At 52.6% G+C, this 17,697-nt stretch overlaps 1 protein-coding gene across 4 annotated transcripts in view; it reads right to left on the bottom strand.

Moving 5' to 3' along the window:
* The window catches only part of RASGEF1A (RasGEF domain family member 1A), a 218,498-nt gene that overhangs the window by 14,784 nt on the left and 186,017 nt on the right, over window positions 1-17,697 (bottom strand). For all 4 annotated transcript variants that reach the window (XM_075610427.1, XM_075610428.1, XM_075610426.1 and 1 more), the window contains 6 exons: window positions 16,587-16,766; window positions 14,456-14,584; window positions 10,709-10,846; window positions 2,395-2,619; window positions 1,725-1,799; window positions 724-816 (listed from right to left, as the gene is read on the bottom strand). In XM_075610427.1, the coding sequence (XP_075466542.1) occupies window positions 724-816; window positions 1,725-1,799; window positions 2,395-2,619; window positions 10,709-10,846; window positions 14,456-14,584; window positions 16,587-16,760 (834 nt within the window). In that variant the 5' untranslated portion in view covers window positions 16,761-16,766. The remainder of the gene's footprint in view (window positions 1-723; window positions 817-1,724; window positions 1,800-2,394; window positions 2,620-10,708; window positions 10,847-14,455; window positions 14,585-16,586; window positions 16,767-17,697) is intronic.

The raw sequence follows: 17,697 nt of genomic DNA on the forward strand, positions 1-17,697 counted from the left end.
TTACTCACTGAGCCTCCCCTGCCTCACACGTGTCCTTGTTATCAGTCAGTGTCTTTACTCACTGAGCCTCCCCTGCCTCACACACAGTGTCCTTGTTATCAGTCAGTGTCTTTACTCACTGAGCCTCCCCTGCCTCACACACAGTGTCCTTGTTATCAGTCAGTGTCTTTACTCACTGAGCCTCCCCTGCCTCACACACAGTGTCCTTGTTATCAGTCAGTGTCTTTACTCACTGAGCCTCCCCTGCCTCACACACAGTGTCCTTGTTATCAGTCAGTGTCTTTACTCACTGAGCCTCCCCTGCCTCACACACAGTGTCCTTGTTATCAGTCAGTGTCTTTACTCACTGAGCCTCCCCTGCTTCACACACAGTGTCCTTGTTATCAGTCAGTGTCTTTACTCACTGAGCTGCTCCCGCAGATACATAAACCAGACTTTGTCCAGCTGCCTTTTCTAAGAATGCAATTAAACTGGCTTAAATTCCTAAAACTCGTCAGCGCCCTGCGATTCCAGCACTGAAGGATTTCATTTCTTGCAGAAATATTACAACCTAATTATCGCGCACGGACCGAACGCCAGAAGTTCTCACTCAATGTTGTCATTTTTATCTCGGGCCATAATGTGCAAAAAAAGGAAACATAACAAATATGGTTGGAAATATAAAAGTGTGCTGGCCAGTGTGGTGGCAGAAAGGTGATCCCGTGCAGCGCTTGCAAGACGTACCCTGCAGATCTCTGCAGCAACTTGCATGCTGAGGCAGTTAAACCAGTTGTCATAGGCTTCTAGGTTAAAGGTCTTTGTGACATCACTTCGGCACTGAAAGAAAGGAGAGAAGGTATCAGAGCAGAGAACGGTGTAGTACAATATCCCAGGCCTGCTACTGTACGTGTGCATGGGCACCGGCAGGGGGCCGAGGGGATTTCCAGGCCTGCTACTGTACGTGTGCATGGGCACCGGCAGGGGGCCGAGGGGATTTCCAGGCCTGCTACTGTACGTGTGCATGGGCACCGGCAGGGGGCCGAGGGGATTCCCAGGCCTGCTACTGTACGTGTGCATGGGCACCGGCAGGGGGCCGAGGGGATTCCCAGGCCTGCTACTGTACGTGTGCATGGGCACCGGCAGGGGGCCGAGGGGATTCCCAGGCCTGCTACTGTACGTGTGCATGGGCACCGGCAGGGGGCCGAGGGGATTCCCAGGCCTGCTACTGTACGTGTGCATGGGCACCGGCAGGGGGCCGAGGGGATTCCCAGGCCTGCTACTGTACGTGTGCATGGGCACCGGCAGGGGGCCGAGGGGACTCCCAGGCCTGCTACTGTACGTGTGCATGGGCACCGGCAGGGGGCCGAGGGTATTCCACAGCAGAAGAGGAAAACTACAGGGGAATGGATATTACAATCCTCTTCTAATCTGAAGTTAACAATGGCCCTAATTCAGGAGTGGCCAAGGGCCACAAACAGGTCAGGTTTCCAGGATATCCCAGCTTTAGCAGAGGTGGTGCAGTCATTGATTGAGCCACCTGCGCTGAAGTAGGGGCATCCTGGAAACCTGACCAGTTTGTGGCCCTTAATGACTGGAGTTGGCCGGCCCTAATGTAACCAAGTAATGAGTAGCTAACAGTTATGCGCAGATGGTGACTGCAAAAAAACCCATACTTCTATATCTATGATTAGGGGGGAAGCCAGAACAGAAAAGACATATTGGTCAGCAATCCGTAGGGCGCATACCTTGTGGTTATCCAATGAGTCCATGTGACTGATAATCTGCATTAGATCCTCTGGGTAAATGTTTCCCAGTCGTTCCTACAAGGACAAGAAAATACTGGTCAACTGTATGCGAAAGACCAAGCATAAGGTCACGGGCGCAAGGTCAAAGTTTAAGGTAACTCACAATCCCATGAAAATATGGGAGTATATGGTATTTTACCGGGGTGTGTGTGTATGTAGGATTGTTTCAATATTCTAGCAGCCATATTGGTCCTGGAGAAATACAGATGAATTGTAGGTTGTGATACTTTGTAGAGGACCAGCAAGCAGGACCATACATGAAGTTATAATGGTTCAGAGCTTTTGAGACCTCATGGGTATAGTTTTTCCATGTGTACCGTGACACCACGTTCAGTGGGTGATCGAGTAAGGGGAGGCGCCATTTCTGACCCCCAACAAATTATAGGGCTGCCATCTGTAACATTACATTGTAACCTTTCGTTATTGTGTCGACATAATTAATTTTGTGACCTGTCTCAAGACATTTTGACGATAAAATGGATGGTAAAATGCCTTACATATTTGTCAACAAAATGAATTTTAATTAGTCATTTGTGAACAAAATGTGATCCATTACAAATGGCACAACAGCATAAGGAAGAACCAAACTCTGATTGAGCCAACGTCTCACCAGTTCGATGGCGGTGAGCTGCTGCGCCAGGATCAGTGGGTCTCCGCACACGCTCAGGATGTCCTTCTGGGAGGACTGCGGCTTGGTCTTCAGAATGGTCCCTTTGTCGGTGACGGGCTGCCGGATCTTCTCTCGGATCTCCTGGAACTGGCCGCCCCGCGTGGAGAGGGCGAGAAGCACGTTCTGAGTCATCTGACTGATGCTCTTCTTGATCGTACCGTTCTCCTGGAAGATGGCCGGAGAAAAAAACAGGCTTACAAAAATGACCCAGGCCTCGCCACCGCTGTGCAAAATGCAGAGAAGCAGATTAACCCTTTCCCTGCCGGAAATACAGCAGTGAAATGGTTAAAGGAGGAGAAAAATGCATAACACCTTAAACTAATTGAATTCATGTTGTTGCATGACATAGTGACAGTGAGTACAATTCTAGCCTCTTGTAGCTCTGATTTGGGATGCTAAGTACCAAAAATAATTTCTCTTAACTTTGTTTTGAAATAGGGAGACATGGTCCCAAAATACTAGAGCAGGGGCGGCCAACTCCAGTACTCAAGGGCCACCCACAGGTCAGGATATCCCTGCTTCAGCACAGGTGGTGCAGTCTTTGACTGAGCCTCTGATTGAGCCACCTGTGCTGAAGCAGGGATATCCTGTTATCCTGACCTGTTGGTGGCCCTTGAGGACTGGAGTTGGCCACCCCTGCACTAGAGAGGAGTATGGAGTACCACGGTTTTGTTTTTTTTTTCTTTATGAAGGAAAGAGCACTTCTTATTACAAGACGTTCACCTTACTGGTTTTAGAGAATACACCATGTATACAGCTTTCTAAAAGGTCTAAATGACCCCAATGCCTGGCAGGCTTACAATGTTGTGAAGGAAGCAGAGCCACTGATGGCAAATGATTAGATTGGCATATTAACAGGGTCTGTTCCTCTGCTGGTGCAGTATCAGGGGCAGATGGTGCAGTGATGGAGACCAGAGACAGTACAGTTCCTGTGTGTCAGCCCTGGAACAGATTACAAAAGCTCCTTTCTTACACGCTCCCTGTGTGCAGCCAGCAAGAGAACAGGCTGATCACTGACATGGAGACTAATTGCGTGAAATGATCTGACTTCCGGCATTCAAAGCGGCCCGTGGCTCGGGTTTACCTAAATGATCCAATCAGCTGCACATGCCCGTCTCGCCTCCATTTTACTTTTACCCACAAAAAAATATATAAAATCTACTGGATTAACCCCATCACTGCCAGAGGAGTCTGCAGCATACAACGCACAGAGGAGCCTGCAGTGTACAGAGGAGCCTGCAGTGTACAGAGGAGCCTGCAGTGTACAGCGCACAGAGGAGCCTGCAGTGTACAGCGCACAGAGGAGCCTGCAGTGTACAGCGCACAGAGGAGCCTGCAGTGTACAGCGCACAGAGGAGCCTGCAGTGTACAGCGCACAGAGGAGCCTGCAGCGTACAGCGCACAGAGGAGCCTGCAGCGTACAGCGCACAGAGGAGCCTGCAGCGTACAGCGCACAGAGGAGCCTGCAGCGTACAGCGCACAGAGGAGCCTGCAGAGTACAGCGCACAGAGGAGCCTGCAGCGTACAGCGCACAGAGGAGCCTGCAGTGTACAGCGCACAGAGGAGCCTGCAGTGTACAGCGCACAGAGGAGCCTGCAGTGTACAGAGGAGCCTGCAGTGTACAGCGCACAGAGGAGCCTGCAGTGTACAGCGCACAGAGGAGCCTGCAGTGTACAGCGCACAGAGGAGCCTGTAGTGTACAGCGCACAGAGGAGCCTGCAGAGTACAGCGCACAGAGGAGCCTGCAGCGTACAGCGCACAGAGGAGCCTGCAGTGTACAGCGCACAGAGGAGCCTGCAGCGTACAGCGCACAGAGGAGCCTGCAGCGTACAGCGCACAGAGGAGCCTGCAGTGTACAGCGCACAGAGGAGCCTGCAGTGTACAGCGCATAGAGGAGCCTGCAGCGTACAGCGCACAGAGGAACCTGCAGCGTACAGCGCACAGAGGAGCCTGCAGTGTACAGCGCACAGAGGAGCCTGCAGTGTACAGCGCACAGAGGAGCCTGCAGTGTACAGCGCATAGAGGAGCCTGCAGTGTACAGCGCACAGAGGAGCCTGCAGTGTACAGCGCACAGAGGAGCCTGCAGTGTACAGCGCACAGAGGAGCCTGCAGTGTACAGCGCACAGAGGAGCCTGCAGTGTACAGCGCACAGAGGAGCCTGCAGTGTACAGCGCACAGAGGAGCCTGCAGTGTACAGCGCACAGAGGAGCCTGCAGTGTACAGCGCACAGAGGAGCCTGCAGTGTACAGCGCACAGAGGAGCCTGCAGTGTACAGCGCACAGAGGAGCCTGCAGTGTACAGCGCACAGAGGAGCCTGCAGTGTACAGCGCACAGAGGAGCCTGCAGCGTACAGCGCACAGAGGAGCCTGCAGCGTACAGCGCACAGAGGAGCCTGCAGCGTACAGCGCACAGAGGAGCCTGCAGCGTACAGCGCACAGAGGAGCCTGCAGTGTACAGCGCACAGAGGAGCCTGCAGCGTACAGCGCACAGAGGAGCCTGCAGTGTACAGCGCACAGAGGAGCCTGCAGTGTACAGCGCACAGAGGAGCCTGCAGTGTACAGCGCACAGAGGAGCCTGCAGTGTACAGCGCACAGAGGAGCCTGCAGTGTACAGCGCACAGAGGAGCCTGCAGTGTACAGCGCACAGAGGAGCCTGCAGTGTACAGCGCATAGAGGAGCCTGCAGTGTACAGCGCAGAGAGGAGCCTGCAGTGTACAGCGCACAGAGGAGCCTGCAGTGTACAGCGCACAGAGGAGCCTGCAGTGTGCAGCGCACAGAGGAGCCTGCAGTGTGCAGCGCACAGAGGAGCCTGCAGTGTGCAGCGCAGAGAGGAGCCTGCAGTGTACAGTGCACAGAGGAGCCTGCAGTGTACAGCGCAGAGAGGAGCCTGCAGTGCACAGCGCACAGAGGAGCCTGCAGTGTACAGTGCACAGAGGAGCCTGCAGTGCACAGAGGAGCCTGCAGTGTACAGCGCACAGAGGAGCCTGCAGTGTACAGCGCACAGAGGAGCCTGCAGTGTACAGCGCACAGAGGAGCCTGCAGTGTACAGCGCACAGAGGAGCCTGCAGCGTACAGCGCACAGAGGAGCCTGCAGCGTACAGCGCACAGAGGAGCCTGCAGTGTACAGCGCACAGAGGAGCCTGCAGTGTACAGCGCACAGAGGAGCCTGCAGTGTACAGCGCACAGAGGAGCCTGCAGTGTACAGCGCATAGAGGAGCCTGCAGTGTACAGCGCACAGAGGAGCCTGCAGTGTACAGCGCACAGAGGAGCCTGCAGTGTACAGCGCACAGAGGAGCCTGCAGTGTACAGCGCACAGAGGAGCCTGCAGTGTACAGCGCACAGAGGAGCCTGCAGTGTACAGCGCACAGAGGAGCCTGCAGTGTACAGCGCACAGAGGAGCCTGCAGTGTACAGCGCACAGAGGAGCCTGCAGTGTACAGCGCACAGAGGAGCCTGCAGTGTACAGCGCACAGAGGAGCCTGCAGCGTACAGCGCACAGAGGAGCCTGCAGCGTACAGCGCACAGAGGAGCCTGCAGTGTACAGCGCACAGAGGAGCCTGCAGCGTACAGCGCACAGAGGAGCCTGCAGTGTACAGCGCACAGAGGAGCCTGCAGCGTACAGCGCACAGAGGAGCCTGCAGTGTACAGCGCACAGAGGAGCCTGCAGTGTACAGCGCACAGAGGAGCCTGCAGTGTACAGCGCACAGAGGAGCCTGCAGTGTACAGCGCACAGAGGAGCCTGCAGTGTACAGCGCACAGAGGAGCCTGCAGTGTACAGCGCACAGAGGAGCCTGCAGTGTACAGCGCATAGAGGAGCCTGCAGTGTACAGCGCAGAGAGGAGCCTGCAGTGTACAGCGCACAGAGGAGCCTGCAGTGTACAGCGCACAGAGGAGCCTGCAGTGTGCAGCGCACAGAGGAGCCTGCAGTGTGCAGCGCACAGAGGAGCCTGCAGTGTGCAGCGCAGAGAGGAGCCTGCAGTGTACAGTGCACAGAGGAGCCTGCAGTGCACAGCGCACAGAGGAGCCTGCAGTGTACAGCGCACAGAGGAGCCTGCAGTGTACAGCGCACAGAGGAGCCTGCAGTGTACAGCGCAGAGAGGAGCCTGCAGTGTACAGCGCAGAGAGGAGCCTGCAGTGTACAGCGCACAGAGGAGCCTGCAGTGTACAGCGCACAGAGGAGCCTGCAGTGTACAGCGCACAGAGGAGCCTGCAGTGTACAGCGCACAGAGGAGCCTGCAGTGTACAGCGCAGAGAGGAGCCTGCAGTGTACAGCGCACAGAGGAGCCTGCAGTGTACAGCGCACAGAGGAGCCTGCAGTGTACAGCGCACAGAGGAGCCTGCAGTGTACAGCGCACAGAGGAGCCTGCAGCGTACAGCGCACAGAGGAGCCTGCAGCGTACAGCGCACAGAGGAGCCTGCAGTGTACAGCGCACAGAGGAGCCTGCAGCGTACAGCGCACAGAGGAGCCTGCAGTGTACAGCGCACAGAGGAGCCTGCAGCGTACAGCGCACAGAGGAGCCTGCAGTGTACAGCGCACAGAGGAGCCTGCAGTGTACAGCGCACAGAGGAGCCTGCAGTGTACAGCGCACAGAGGAGCCTGCAGTGTACAGCGCACAGAGGAGCCTGCAGTGTACAGCGCACAGAGGAGCCTGCAGTGTACAGCGCACAGAGGAGCCTGCAGTGTACAGCGCATAGAGGAGCCTGCAGTGTACAGCGCAGAGAGGAGCCTGCAGTGTACAGCGCACAGAGGAGCCTGCAGTGTACAGCGCACAGAGGAGCCTGCAGTGTGCAGCGCACAGAGGAGCCTGCAGTGTGCAGCGCACAGAGGAGCCTGCAGTGTGCAGCGCAGAGAGGAGCCTGCAGTGTACAGTGCACAGAGGAGCCTGCAGTGTACAGCGCAGAGAGGAGCCTGCAGTGCACAGCGCACAGAGGAGCCTGCAGTGTACAGTGCACAGAGGAGCCTGCAGTGCACAGAGGAGCCTGCAGTGTACAGCGCACAGAGGAGCCTGCAGTGTACAGCGCACAGAGGAGCCTGCAGTGTACAGCGCACAGAGGAGCCTGCAGTGTACAGCGCACAGAGGAGCCTGCAGCGTACAGCGCACAGAGGAGCCTGCAGCGTACAGCGCACAGAGGAGCCTGCAGCGTACAGCGCACAGAGGAGCCTGCAGTGTACAGCGCACAGAGGAGCCTGCAGTGTACAGCGCACAGAGGAGCCTGCAGTGTACAGCGCACAGAGGAGCCTGCAGTGTACAGCGCACAGAGGAGCCTGCAGTGTACAGCGCACAGAGGAGCCTGCAGTGTACAGCGCACAGAGGAGCCTGCAGTGTACAGCGCACAGAGGAGCCTGCAGTGTACAGCGCACAGAGGAGCCTGCAGTGTACAGCGCACAGAGGAGCCTGCAGTGTACAGCGCACAGAGGAGCCTGCAGTGTACAGCGCACAGAGGAGCCTGCAGTGTACAGCGCACAGAGGAGCCTGCAGTGTACAGCGCACAGAGGAGCCTGCAGTGTACAGCGCACAGAGGAGCCTGCAGCGTACAGCGCACAGAGGAGCCTGCAGCGTACAGCGCACAGAGGAGCCTGCAGTGTACAGCGCACAGAGGAGCCTGCAGCGTACAGCGCACAGAGGAGCCTGCAGTGTACAGCGCACAGAGGAGCCTGCAGCGTACAGCGCACAGAGGAGCCTGCAGTGTACAGCGCACAGAGGAGCCTGCAGTGTACAGCGCACAGAGGAGCCTGCAGTGTACAGCGCACAGAGGAGCCTGCAGTGTACAGCGCACAGAGGAGCCTGCAGTGTACAGCGCACAGAGGAGCCTGCAGTGTACAGCGCACAGAGGAGCCTGCAGTGTACAGCGCATAGAGGAGCCTGCAGTGTACAGCGCAGAGAGGAGCCTGCAGTGTACAGCGCACAGAGGAGCCTGCAGTGTACAGCGCACAGAGGAGCCTGCAGTGTGCAGCGCACAGAGGAGCCTGCAGTGTGCAGCGCACAGAGGAGCCTGCAGTGTGCAGCGCAGAGAGGAGCCTGCAGTGTACAGTGCACAGAGGAGCCTGCAGTGTACAGCGCAGAGAGGAGCCTGCAGTGCACAGCGCACAGAGGAGCCTGCAGTGTACAGTGCACAGAGGAGCCTGCAGTGCACAGAGGAGCCTGCAGTGTACAGCGCACAGAGGAGCCTGCAGTGTACAGCGCACAGAGGAGCCTGCAGTGTACAGCGCACAGAGGAGCCTGCAGTGTACAGCGCACAGAGGAGCCTGCAGCGTACAGCGCACAGAGGAGCCTGCAGCGTACAGCGCACAGAGGAGCCTGCAGTGTACAGCGCACAGAGGAGCCTGCAGTGTACAGCGCACAGAGGAGCCTGCAGTGTACAGCGCACAGAGGAGCCTGCAGTGTACAGCGCAGAGAGGAGCCTGCAGCGTACAGCGCACAGAGGAGCCTGCAGCGTACAGCGCACAGAGGAGCCTGCAGCGTACAGCGCACAGAGGAGCCTGCAGTGTACAATGCACAGAGGAGCCTGCAGTGTACAGCGCACAGAGGAGCCTGCAGTGCACAGCGCACAGAGGAGCCTGCAGTGTACAGCGCACAGAGGAGCCTGCAGTGTACAGCGCACAGAGGAGCCTGCAGTGTACAGCGCAGAGAGGAGCCTGCAGTGTACAGCGCACAGAGGAGCCTGCAGCGTACAGCGCACAGAGGAGCCTGCAGTGTACAGCGCACAGAGGAGCCTGCAGTGTACAGCGCACAGAGGAGCCTGCAGTGTACAGCGCACAGAGGAGCCTGCAGTGTACAATGCACAGAGGAGCCTGCAGTGTACAGCGCACAGAGGAGCCTGCAGCGTACAGCGCACAGAGGAGCCTGCAGTGTACAGTGCACAGAGGAGCCTGCAGTGTACAGTGCACAGAGGAGCCTGCAGTGTACAGTGCACAGAGGAGCCTGCAGTGTACAGCGCAGAGAGGAGCCTGCAGTGTACAGCGCACAGAGGAGCCTGCAGTGTACAGTGCACAGAGGAGCCTGCAGTGTACAGCGCACAGAGGAGCCTGCAGTGTACAGCGCACAGAGGAGCCTGCAGTGTACAGCGCACAGAGGAGCCTGCAGTGTACAGCGCACAGAGGAGCCTGTAGTGTACAGCGCACAGAGGAGCCTGCAGTGTACAGCGCACAGAGGAGCCTGCAGTGTACAGCGCAGAGAGGAGCCTGCAGTGTACAGTGCACAGAGGAGCCTGCAGTGTACAGCGCACAGAGGAGCCTGCAGTGTACAGCGCACAGAGGAGCCTGCAGTGTACAGCGCACAGAGGAGCCTGCAGTGTACAGCGCACAGAGGAGCCTGCAGTGTACAGCGCACAGAGGAGCCTGCAGTGTACAGCGCACAGAGGAGCCTGCAGTGTACAGCGCACAGAGGAGCCTGCAGTGTACAGCGCAGAGAGGAGCCTGCAGTGTACAGTGCACAGAGGAGCCTGCAGTGTACAGCGCACAGAGGAGCCTGCAGTGTACAGTGCACAGAGGAGCCTGCAGTGTACAGCGCACAGAGGAGCCTGCAGTGTACAGCGCACAGAGGAGCCTGCAGCGTACAGCGCACAGAGGAGCCTGCAGCGTACAGCGCACAGAGGAGCCTGCAGTGTACAGCGCACAGAGGAGCCTGCAGTGTACAATGCACAGAGGAGCCTGCAGTGTACAGCGCACAGAGGAGCCTGCAGTGTACAGCGCACAGAGGAGCCTGCAGTGTACAGCGCACAGAGGAGCCTGCAGTGTACAGCGCACAGAGGAGCCTGCAGTGTACAGCGCACAGAGGAGCCATACAAAGGAGTACATGAAGGAAGGACAGGGCTTGTGAGATAGGATTCCAAGTTCCTGGGGTCTATGTATCAAGGGAATGTCAAAGAACAACTGGCACAGAGGGAGGAATTTCCATCCGAGTCTCGTAGCCGCAATCATCCCATCAGCGTTCTCTGCTGCTATTACGCACAGTGTGCGTCAGCTTTTAAGGAGGAGAGACATATTACCACGAGTTGTGTCTAATGGTGACATCTATGTGCTTTGACTTGAGTGAAACTAATGTGTCAGGTCTGAGGTGATGTGAGCTGCATGGCTAACGATCTGTGTCAAATGTAAGAAAATCAATTAACAATCTCTCCAAGTTTGACCCAGTCACAAGCAGAAAACGAAGCAGGCATGTCCGCCTCCCGTCAGAGCAGGGAGGGAGGGATAAAGGGCCAGGTTCTTATGAAACAGGTGAGGATAGCACGGGCGGCAGTGACAGGTCCTCTCACCTCGTCACACTGGCTGATCCTCTGTGCAATCTCTTTCAGCTCTTTCCTGGCTCGCTCATCCTGGAAGTCAAAGGGGAACGTTTCCGTCCATTCCTTCAGCAGCTGGATGATCTTGGCAGCGAAGGACTTGAGTTTGGCCTGGGAAGGAGGGAGGGGTAGAGACAGAGATTAGTGGAAGTACCACTGAAGCCACTGGAAGTATTGTGTCACAATGTTTCATGTGTTGAGAGAAATGGACTGTTCCAACCCAATAACGTAGCACCATCTGCAGCCGTGGGGGATCTTTCTGCCACTTAATACATAGAACATTACGCTATCATTGCTGCGGTCAGAGTGTGATGGTTCTTATTTTCACACCCAGAGTACCACTACTTTTTCCTTCCTTTTTTTAATTACACATTTACAGTCGTACTTTTTGGTTAAAGAAAAAATGATCTATTTGACAAAACCGCTCTCCAGTCCAAGTTTTTACAGCATGACTGTTATCTCTTATCTCTGTTTGTTCTAAATTACAGCCCGAGTTGAGTTTTTCCTCCTTGCTGAATAGATGTGTTTACACCAGTCACCGCACAGCTGGCTGTATTAAAGCCACTTCATCTGTATGTTACTACAGATCTTTCTTTCAATGTAATTATTGTTTGCGGCTATTTTTTCGGGATGGCCTTTATTTAGGGTAGGGGCAACCTCCCTCCCCCACCCACTCCATAAGCCATTACAAAGTTATGAATATATTTATTTTGCTTTCTAACGGTGCGCTGATTTTTCTGAATGATTAAACACGGACAGCCACACAGTAGAAGAACAGCAAACTTATCTCCGTGGCAAGTGAGAAGTTACTGCCTTAGCTCAATATACTCATTTTAGTTTAAGGTGCAGTGCCACTAAACCAGGTGACTTAAGTATGTGACCTAATCACATACTTCATCGTTAAACTCAGCAGATAGGTTGACCTATATGGACTCTTAAAAATGTATCTGTAACTTTGACCAAAAGGCGTTAACTTAAAGAATGGTTTTTTTTAAACAACCAATAACCCTTTCACTGCCAGAAAAGCAACACAAGCGTCACAAGCGTCACAAATTGAAGCAAACTTGTTGGATTGTAACTTTAAGTTGATAAGTGGGTTTCTGCCTCTAATATATCTTGATGCACGGTGTTTAGATGGAGCACAAACACCCTGTAATGAGACCACGGCTCTGTGATGTTTGCTTATCACTTTACGGTGGGTGGGGTGGGCCCTGCTGTCTGTCGGTCTCTGTGTCACGGTGCAGTGAGGGGTGTACACTCAATGAGTCACAGGTTCCTTAAGCTTGTGTGTCATACAGTACGTCAGTGGGAGGAACAGGCTTCTGCCTCAGTGACACTACAACAGGTCAAGTCATGTGACATTAACCCTTTCACCGACAGGCAAGCCTGCAATACATGACTTTCCCTTCTTGAGTTTCAGGTTTGAAACGTCGGTGCTTGGCACAGAACCTGTGTTTGTTTTTCTGTACCAGAAGGTAAAGGTTGGTACGGATTCCACGGTTCTCTCACTCAAAACATTTGGAACAATTCAGGAACTCAGAACTTGGCTCCTCACCCAGAAGGGTGTATGTATCAGGGCAAATAAATCTTCATTTTGCTGCACTGCACAGGTATATTCGCTCATGGTGTGCCACATTATGAAGGTTGTTAATCAGTTCCTTAGATAACAGCAGATGGTGAGTTTGGGCCGTTTTCACCATCTCATCCCCGGTGGACGTTAGGATGCAACAAGAAACAGAGACACAATAATGTGCAGAGGTGCAAAATGTGATATATCCGCTTATAATATTGGTATCTTGTAACTCCTCCCAACAACTGGAGAAAAGTACAGTAATGCATTGGTGACAAGTTTAGATCAGGCTGTTTGTGTAAACCTTGCTAAAAAAAATTGCCTTGATACTTAAGTTAAAAGCGCAAAGAGGGTTTGAGACTTTAGATAGCTGTTTTGCTCACTATTTGTTCCTGGTACAATAACTCTGCTCATGTCCTTGAAACACGTACCATGCCAGAGGACATGCCATACAGTGCACGACTCTGTGGCAGGTCCCTCTTGGAAGGGAAATATAAAACAACAGACAGCTCCAGGAGAGGAGAACTTGCACTTTATGCATTTGGTTAATGTGGCTTTCACAGCCAGCGGAAAGGTTGCCGGATGTGAGGTGTAAGCGGCGTAGAAATAGGGAAGTTTCTGTTTGCGGGCTACATCAGCCCCTGTGGAAGGCACTAGTCACGCTGTGAAAGTCCCCATTAGACTCCCCCTCATCTCTCCACCAGACTACATGTCACACGGGACAATATTAATACACAAGAGGTAAGCTGCATTTGGAAAATACAAACACACACTACCGCTTTCACTTGTGCGTCTTGGAAACTCCCCCATGTGTCATAAACTTGAAGCGACTTTTAGTCCTATCTCGGCCAGAAGAGTCTGATTGTAAGCTCTTCGAGGCAGGGATTTCCTTTCCTATTGTCTGATTTTGCTGCACTTATTGTATAATTAGAATTCCCGGTACTGTATTCTTTGTGAAGCGCTGAGTACACTTTTGGTGCTATATAAATAAAGACATACAATACAATACGCAAGGCAGTGACTACGTTTCTAGTGCACAGCTGCGTGGTTAATGACACAAAAGGTTCATGCTGCCTGAGTATTAACACGGCGTGTTGCATGATGATGTGGAGTATCTCTACACACACACGATGTGCATATAGTATGCAGTATATGGACAGCTGGCTGAGCACTGCGTTGACTCTGCATCATTTACGTCCCATAGAAGACAGCAGGAATGTCAAGTATCACTGTACGTGTCTCTGTGTCCCAGGCACCCAGCCAAGGGAAGGACCGCTCTCCGGCGCTGGGAAAGCTGAGCAAACTGTTTTCCGCGGATGCTGCTGTGAGCAGAAAATGTCACATGCCAGCCAGCTTAGGAGAGGGGAGCAATGAGATGCGACGGCCATGGGGGTTAGCTAGGGGTTATCTGAAGATGAGCAGGGCTGTTATAAGGTGGGCTCATAGCCAGATTTCACATGCTTGTTAGGACAGGTTCATTCCTGCGCTGCAGCCCTGCATAGCTCCATACAACCTCTCATCTATGCACAGATATCTACAAGGTACTAATGCTTGAGATCCCTGGCCCAAAGAACTAGCAATCTAGGTGGCCATGGTACGACACGTACAGAGAGAGCAGGAGTAATGACGTAATTAAGTTAATTAGATCTCAGTGCAAGCAGACAGATGTTACGTCAACAAGTGCTATAAACATTCTCCAACTATTTATAGCAAAGAAAAATACCACTTGTGAGCACATTCACGTCCCAGCCAGGTCTGCAACCCTGCCCTTCCCCATTATCTCTTAGGCATACAGTGCTTCCACTGCAGCCAGGGATTCTGGGTAATACATGCAAAGGTACACAACCATTTATAAAAGTGACTCATGTAGTAACAAAGGAACAAGGGAGGGAGAGGGAGGAGGGGGTATGATACTTGTTATTGGACCAACAAGTAGTTAATATGTTACAAGCTTTCCAACCTCTGGGGATCCTTAATCGGGGATGTCTCTGCGGAGAGGTTGGAAAGCTTGTAGCATCAACTACTTGGTGGCCCAATAAAAAGTATCATACCCCAACTCTCTCTTTTGTAGGCGTATAAATAACCTCATGGTTCTCCCAATGCCCCCACCTTAAGGGCTGACCCTGATTGACTGCTTGAGCCCCCCTTACCTTGTCCGCCTCTGTGCCAGATTCCAGCTGCTGCTTCTGCTTGATGCAGATCTGCCCCACCTTGGCGAGGATCTCGTGCGGGTGGATGAAGACACGGGAACTCAGCAAGAAGGTGAAGATATAGGTTCTCTGAGACACAGAAGGACATGTTTGAACATAGGGAACAATGTCTACCTTCCAGTCCTATGACATTTGATACATCGCCTCCTAATCTTTAGCAGCTTTCTTCACCGGCACAGGGGGAAACATAGCATTGTGAAAAAATTGGCAAGGGTTTAATGCCTGTCACCTGCCGAACTAATTCTGCAAAACAAGCAAATTGCAAGTTTGGGACCCGATTTGCAGCCCACAGGAGCAAAGCACTGTAGTGATGAAATGATTTGTAAATGGTCCCTTCAGTTTACACACAACAACATTGTACCCACACTCCCCATTTTGTGGGGGAAACTGTCTGACTTTGTACGTTACAGATATTTACCCAGTTTGCAGATTTCCCTAGATTTGATGCAGGTTGTGACACCTTTCAGTGGGCCAAATTTAACCTCTTTGCCAGCAATGTGATACAGGCCCCTCTGGCAGTGAAGGGGTTAAATGCATGCCACACCTGTAATTACCCCTGGGGGCCAGTTATGCTTAACGGGTGGAATGACTGCCCTGTTGAAATGAGCGGATTCTGCCTGGGTTTGTCTTGGCTCCCCTCTGCACCCCCTCTGCACTGCGTGTTTGCTTCGTCCTGTTTGCTTTACAATGCTTTTTCCCACAGTCCGTTTTATCAGAGCTGGCTCTGCTCCCTCCCTAGTGATTTTAATGGGGTTTTCTGAGACAGAGCAAGAATAGAGATTCTATGCTGAAAATGGGCGGCGTTTTCAGTCTGAATTTGGGAGCATGTTCTCTATTTCATTACTTATCTGTTTCATTGCAGTACTACAGCTGAACTTTATGGGGGGGGGGATTTATATGGAGCAAAAGAAGGTGTTAGGGCTGGAGCTAATTCATACACAATATAATGGGGTGCCTTCATTTTTGCATGGCACGTCTTCAATTTGCTCCATTGTGTGTGGTATAGTCAATAGAAAGCAGAGCAACACATTGTTGGCCTTTCTGGCAGGAAAGGGGTTAAGAAACAATAACCGACATGCGAAGTCCTTGTACTGATACACAAAGGCCAATGGGACTCCATATGGGGAAAGGGCTGCACTCTTTAGCATGGTTTCCTAGCAACATCATCCATCATACAGACAAAAAGGAGCAATGAGACAAACTGGAAGTAGGATGTTCTAGTGCGGAGCAGGAATGTGCTCATGTCTGGAAGCACAGCGGCTTCTCTGACCTCTTACATCCATGGGGTATTTGGAGAAAGGGATCAGAGAAAGCACATTCCGTTCCTGCAGCAGGCAGGGGGTAAACAGGGACCCATTGGAAAAGAGAGAGCTGGCCATGGGTATGCTACAATATGGGGGGCTGATAAGTGAAGGATCCATTCTGCTGAGTCAGGACATGAAGCCATATTCAATGTGTGGTCCCCACCATCATGACTTAAAATCAACACGTTGCCTTCTATGTTAATCCCTTCATTGCCTCTGACAGTTTACATGCAGCAACATAAAGCTATGCTGAGTATGATCAAACATGTCCAGTCATCTAGAGCTTGGAGAGTGGAAACCAAATAAGAGATTTGGTTGGAGATTTTCCAATAATTAACAATTACAGATGGTGCCGCCCACTGTGTGCCAACCAGTGCCCCCTAACTCCTCCACACTACAGTAACTGGCAGCACCCTTTGCTAGCAGGATGGGCTCTCCTGTTGGGTATTGCTGGGAGACAGAGGGCAATGGCAGTTCAATGCACCAGCTCAACGTGAGAGATATTAAAATACCCCATATTGCCATGTTATATTACAGTAGGGGATGGAGCTCTAGGGGCCCTTGTTCATTTACACAATGATGACACGATGAGCTTATTTTAGCTTACTCTGGAAGATATACTACTAATGCTGAAACGGCAAAACTTGCCCAATTTGGCAACGCCGTTCTTGCAGTGTCACCATAAATGGCTGGCACATTGCGCCATCTACTTCAGCAAGAGGAATGATTAAAGAACAGGAATGGCAAATATCCAACAGGCTACTTACATCTGGATAATAATCCACTGTGGGCACGAGACGCTCAATCAAGGCTTCCAGGGACCCCGACACCAGGCTGCCGTCTTGGTACACAGGATCTCCGCACTGCTCCCCCATTTCTGGCTGCACCTGGCCGCTACAGGTGGAGCCGAGCATGCTGGGAAATATAGGTGTCTGTGGCATACTTTCCTGAAAGAGAAAGGCAGAATCTATAGGGGCTGGTCATGGAGACTGGATGCTGCCGGGTGACATGGAGCCAGAAGAGAGGGGTAACAGCCTCCTCCCGTTTACTAGACGGGAGTCTTTGATAAGTAACCCTCTGTATCATCCTAGAGCAGGGGTGGCCAACTTCAGTCCTCAGGGGCCACCAACAGGCCAGGTATTAGGGATATCCCTGCTTCAGCACAGGTGGCCCAATCAGTGGCTCAGTCGAAGGCAACGACTGAGCCACCTATGCTGAAGCAGGGATATCCTTAATACCTGATCTGCTGGTGGCCCTTGAGGACTGGACTTGTCCACCCCTGTCCTAGAGCCACGTAGAATGTAGATGAATTAACTATATCCCAGAAGGTAGAGAAAATGAAAAGATGGCCTATCTACTTTAACCCCTTCCCTGCCGCATGGGCCTGAAACACTGCTCTTTAATGTCACCAATACCTGGCAGCATAGAGCTTAAATAAGGACTGTACAATTTCCTGTTTAATTAAAGCACACAATTGCTTCTGCTGCCTATAACACACCACGTATATTACACAATGTGCTGCAAAGGTGAGAGAGGAAATTGCCTCGGGCCCCTCGTTACTAGCAGGTAACAGAAGGCGCACGTCCTGGCGTCCGCACAGAGCTGGGGAGTCTGGGCACATCACATCCTGCTCACATGTGAACGGGAGATTTGCAGGGGCTCGAAATCTCAACTACAGCAACTTGATATAAATAATACTGTACATCGCTGCAAATAAAAAAAAAATCTGTTTTCCCAGCACCAATGCGGTAACTAAAATGCTGTAATATACAAATAGAGTAACGATCTCACAGCAATAAAGATTCTGTCAGATAAAATCCTGCAATGGGGGACAGACTGAATGTGCTGTATATCCTTCAGGTCACTGTATATCTCTAT

Source organism: Ascaphus truei, chromosome 8 (assembly GCF_040206685.1).
Source record: "Ascaphus truei isolate aAscTru1 chromosome 8, aAscTru1.hap1, whole genome shotgun sequence".
In the NCBI taxonomy this organism is placed as follows: Eukaryota; Metazoa; Chordata; class Amphibia; order Anura; family Ascaphidae; genus Ascaphus; species Ascaphus truei.